The sequence below is a fragment of the Rhinopithecus bieti genome, unplaced genomic scaffold, assembly GCF_001698545.2.
Source record: "Rhinopithecus bieti isolate Rb0 unplaced genomic scaffold, ASM169854v2 scaffold_28055, whole genome shotgun sequence".
Lineage (NCBI taxonomy): Eukaryota > Metazoa > Chordata > Mammalia > Primates > Cercopithecidae > Rhinopithecus > Rhinopithecus bieti.
Genome location: NW_016812914.1, coordinates 1,657,404 through 1,662,711, shown reverse-complemented (window position 1 = coordinate 1,662,711; position 5,308 = coordinate 1,657,404). Strand labels below are relative to the sequence as shown.

Genomic DNA, 5,308 nt, shown 5'->3' with positions numbered 1-5,308 from the left:
TTTTCGAGACAGAGTCTCGCCCTGTCATCCAGGCTGGAGTGCGGTGGCACAATCTCGGCTCACTGCAACCTCCGCCTCCCAGGTTTAAGCGATTCTCCTGCCTCAGTCTCCCGAGTAGCTGGCATCGCAGGCATGTGCCAGCAAGCCTGGCTGATTTCTTGTATTTATAGTAGAGATGGGGTCTTGATCTGACCTCGTGATCCACCCACCTTGGCCTCCCAAAGTGCCAGGATTAGAGGCGTGAGCCACCGCGCCCGGCCCAGAGCCACAACTTTAAGGAGGCCTCTCCACCACCTTAGCAGTGGCCGCCCCTCACACCGTCGGCTTGGCACTCAAGGCCTCTGCCCATCCTCCATCCCACATAACCTGCCCTGGCACTTCCTGAATCACACTGTGGCTTCTCATCACACCTTTACCCGTGCCATTCCCCTTACGTGGGATGCCCCCTTGTCCTTCTCGCTTGGTGAACTCCTACCCACCCTTCAATACCCAATGCAAGACGCCCTTCCTCTGAGAAGCTCATGCTCACAATTCAAGCTCATGCACCCTGGCTTCTCTCTCACCCAGATGGATCTAGTCCTGCGTATTGGTCTTCTTGTTCCTCTCCCTCCCCACACAGTGAGCTCCGTGAGGGTAGAGCACCCACTGGGACTTCCTTAACCCAGTGGTTACCACTTCCTCTATTTAAACATAAAACAGATTAAAGAGGCCAGATGCAGTGGCTCACGCCTGTCATCCCAGCTTTTAGGAACGCTGAAATGGGAGGATTGCTTGAGCCAGGAGTTCGAGACCAGCCCGGGTAACAGAGTGAGACCCTGTCTCTACAAAAATTAAAAATTAGCCCGTCTTGGTGGCGTGCACCTGCAGGAGGCTGAGGCAGGAGAATCGCTTGAGCCCGGGAGTTCGAGGCTGCAATTAGCTATGTATGATTGCACCACTGCACTCCAGCCAGGGCAACAGAGTGAGACCTCCAAAAAAATTTTTAATAAATAAAATAGATTAACGGGTCCCTTCTGTTGCAATGAAGGAACTGGAGGTCTTTTCTACCCGCCCCCAACTCTTTCCCAAGGTGGCTTCCTCCATTTTCACACATTCTCTCAAATACATTGAGCACCTCCTTGTGCCAGGAACTGTTTGTGGCACCGCAGAGCCAGAGACAGGAGCTCAGGGCAGCGCTGGGGAGAGAGTTATAACAGCCAGCAGAGGGCACTGTGAGCGTGGACATGCAGCCTGCATGTGAGCCTGAACCATGATGGGCTTCTCAGAGGAGGGGTGTCTTGTGTTGGGTATTGAAGGGTGAGTAGGAGTTCACCAAGCGAGTGCAGGGAAAAGGGGGCATCCCTGGTGAAGGGAATAGCATGGGTAAAGGCGTGGAGATGAGAAGCCACAGTGTGATTCAGGAAGTACCGGGGCAGGCTATGTGGGATGGAGAATGGACAGCGACCTTGAGTGCCAAGCCTAGGGCAGTGGGAGCCATAGAGGAGTTTAGAGCAGAGGAGGAACATGGTCAGCGCAGCAGTGGAAGAGTGGGCATGGGGCAGTGAGCAGGGGTTGAGGGCAGCGGGGCCAGACCCCCACACATGTCCCCATCACCTGCAGGCCCCAAAGCCCAAGAGGAAAGTGGAGGTCTGGGAGCAGAGCATTGGCAGCCTGGGTAGCCGGTCCCCGCTGTCGAGGCTGGTCGTGGTGAAGAAGGCAAAGGCCGACCTGGACTGCAGCAATGGGCAGCCTCAGGCAGCCCCTGCCCCAGGTAAGGTCACAAGAGTTCCCAGAGCCGGGCGCGGTTTCCATAGTGACCTCTAGGTGGCGGCAGCGCTCCCTGTGCAATTACAGAGGCTTCATGGGGTGGGTTGGGGGTGGCCTGCAACCCCCACATGACCAATTAGTGGAGTGAGCAGAGAAGGCGGGCGGCTTCTTTTGTCTTTTTTCTTTCTTTCCTTTTTTTTTTTTTGAGACAGTCTTGCTCTGTTGCCCAGGCTAGAGTGCAGTGGTGCCATCTCGGCTCACTGCAACCTCCGCCTTCCTGGTTCAAGCAGTTCTCTGCCTCAGCCTCCCAAGTAGCTGGGACTACAGCACCACGCCCGGCTAATCATTTGTATTATTAGTAGAGTTGGGGTTTCTTCATGTTGGTCAGGCTGGTCTCGAACTCCCGACCTCAGGTGATCCAGTCACCTTGGCCTCCCAAAATGCTGGGATTACAGGCGTGAGCCACTGCGGCAGGCCTCTTTTTGTCTTTCAATTACAAAAGGAGCCAGTGCTTGCTTTTAAAGCCCAAATCACGTGGGAGTGTATAAAATAAATGTTGAATCCGTGTTTCCCTGCCCAGCCTTCGCTGCCAGCAGGTGCCAGGATCCGCCGTCCCACCTCCGGGGTTGTCTGTATGGCATGTGTGTCTCTGTTGTCACATACCTGGTGCTCTGTAGGGAGGAGAGTCCCACACCCCCAGCCCCGGGGGATGGAGGATAGGGGTGGGGTCAGCGTTGCCAGGTGGTTAAGACCAGAGTTCGGAGCCAAGCATCCTGGGGGCAGGTCCTTTGCACGCCTACCTGCTTGTCCCATGGCCTTGGCCAGGGGCCTTTCCCCCCAGCGGGGCCTCAGTGTCCTGTCCTGTAAAATGCAGCCAAGGGGACCTACCTCGCGTAGGTAGGGTCGGCTCCCGGTTTGGGTTGATTCTGTGAGCAGTGGCACTTGAGTAGACCCTGGCACACGGCGAGCCTTTGGGACATTGGAGACATTTTTATCAGTGCTGGTAAAAATTATGCCATCTGGCCGGGCACAGCAGCTCACACCTGTAATCCCAGCACTTTGGGAGGCCAAGACCGGCGGATCACTTGAGGTCAGGAGTTCAAGACCAACCTGGCCAACATCATGAAACCCCATCTCTACTAAAATTAGCCAAGCATGGTGGCGGGTGCCTGTAATCCTAGCTACTTGGGAGGCTGAGGCAGGAGAATTTCTTGAATCTGGGAAGCGGAGGTTGCACTGAGCCAAGATTGCGCCACTGCCTGGGTGACAGAGCGAGACTCCGTCTCAAAAAAAAAAAAAAAAAAAAATTATCCCATTTGTCAGAGGAAAAGCCTGAGACTCAGAGTGGCTTTCAGAGCCGGGCATAGAATCTGCCCCTCTTAATTACCTTAGTGTGATTTTTCCTAAGGCGATTAAGTCCACAGTGACTGGACTTTGAACTTTGCACCTTTTCCATTTTTGGCAGCGCACGTTGCCTGCCTGGGCAGGGTTTGCGTGGGCCATTGTTCGGAAGTGGAGCTGTTGAGTCCCGGGTGTGCAGACGTAAATCTGCGATGGGTCCCATCAGGTGCCATCCAGAAAGGCCAGGCCATTGACATGCTGTTGCCTCTGGGCTTTGCAAACCTGCAGAGGTGGCCGGTCCCGTGCTCCAGGCCTTGTCCCTGGCCCGTCTGCTCTGGAGCTGAGATGAGCTAACTCTCACTCTCCCCCCAGGAGCCCCGCAGAGCAGAAAGGAGGCTGACCCTGCACCCCTGACGCCTGGCGCATCCTCCCTGAGCCAGCTGGGTGCGTACCTGGACAGTGACGACAGCAACGGCAGCAACTGACCCCGCCTAGGACCCCCGCCCTGGGTCAGGGTCACACGTCCAGCTTCAGCCACGTTGAGGCCGGCGTTGCTGGTGGTCGGGGCAGGAGGCCTTGGCGTAACCGGAAACCCTACAGACAAGTGCCAGCGTGCTCCAAGCACATAGGGTCAACAGGGACCTCAGCCCCAGGAGGTCGCTTCTCTCTGCCCTCACCAGCCTCTCAACACCTCGGGGACACCTGCTGCTCCTGCCTCCACCTGTCACCATGCTTAGGACTGCAACATCCCTAGAGCGTCTCAGCTTCTAACACTACTTCAGGGTGGCAGTGTCTGGGGCACTGGGCGAGCCCACTGGCCTCTAGATGGCCTCATCTCTTCCTTCCACAAACTGTCTAGAACCAATAAAAGGAAATCTGCCAATCGCCTGGGCCCCTTCTCTCTCCCAGAGTCTGAGGAGGCCCCAGGGCAAGGCTCTGTTAGCACAATTCAAGGGGCATTCACAGAGGTTTGTTTTTTGAGACAGGATCTAACTCTCACCCAGGCTGGAGTGCAGTAGCGTATTCTTGGCTCCACTGCAGCTTTGAACTTCCGAGCTCAGGTGATCCTCCCTCCTCAGTCTCGTGAGTCGCTGGGACCTCAGGTGTGTGCCACCATTCCTGGCTAACTTTTTGTATATTTAGAAGAGACTGGGTTTCGCCATGTTGCCCAGGCTGATCTTGAATTCATGGGCTCAAGCGATCTTCCTGCCTCAGCCTCACAAAGTGCTGGGGTCACAGGCATGAGCCCAGATATTTATATTTAGTTGTCGCCTAAGTGTGCCCAGGCTTACCACCTGGGCTTTTTTGTTTTCTCTTATTCTTTTTCTTTCTTTACCTTTTTTTTTTTTTTGGAGATGAAGCCTCGCTCTTGTCTCCCAGGCTGGAGTGCAATGGCGCGATCTTGGCTTACTGCATCCTCCACCTCCCAGGTTCAAGCAATCCTCCTGCCTTAGGCTCCCGAGTAGCTGGGATGACAGCCACCTGCCACCACATCCTGCTAACTTTTGTATTTTTAGTAGAGACGGGGTTTCACCATGTTGGCCTGGCTGGTCTCGAACTCCTGACCTCAGGTGATCCGCCTGCCTTGGCCTCCCAAAGTGCTGGGATTACATGTGTGAGCCACCATGCCTGCCCTTTCTTTCTTTCTTTCTTTAAAAAAAACAAATTGAGAAACAGGGTCTGACCATGTTGCCCAGTCTGGACTCGACCTCCTATCCTCAGCCAACCCTCCTGCCTCAGTCCCCTAAAATCCTGGGATTACAGGAACATGCTGCAGTTCCTATCCTGGGCCTAGCTTCCCTCCCCTGACCCCCACCTTTTTCATGCAGGATCTTAGTCTTTCACCAAGGCTGGAGTGCAGTGGTATAGTCACAGCTCACTGCAGCCTCAATCTCCCAGGCTCAAGTGATCTTCCCACCTCAGCCTCCCAAGTAGCTGGGACTAGAGGCAGAGCCACCACACCTACCTAATTTTTTAATTTTTTTTCTTTTCTTTTTTTTTTTTTTTTGAGATGGAGTCTCTCTCTGTCGCCCAGGCTGGAGTGCAGTAGCACTATCTCGGCTCACTGCAAGCTCCACCTCCCAGGTTCACGCCATTCTCCTGCCTCAGCCTCCCGAGTAGCTGGGACTACAGGCGCCGCCACCTCGCCCGGCTAATTCTTTTTGTATTTTTAGTAGAGACGGAGTTTCACCATGTTAGCCAGGTTGGTCTCGATCTCCTG

At 54.7% G+C, this 5,308-nt stretch overlaps 1 protein-coding gene across 1 annotated transcript in view; it reads left to right on the top strand.

The window, feature by feature from the left end:
- Positions 1 to 3,970, top strand: part of YJU2 (YJU2 splicing factor homolog) — a 25,069-nt gene extending 21,099 nt beyond the window's left edge. Inside the window, exons 7-8 of the mRNA XM_017847243.1 lie at positions 1,600 to 1,750; positions 3,460 to 3,970. Of these exons, the coding sequence (XP_017702732.1) occupies positions 1,600 to 1,750; positions 3,460 to 3,572 (264 nt within the window). The 3' untranslated portion in view covers positions 3,573 to 3,970. The remainder of the gene's footprint in view (positions 1 to 1,599; positions 1,751 to 3,459) is intronic.
- The last annotated feature ends 1,338 nt before the right edge of the window (positions 3,971 to 5,308 follow it).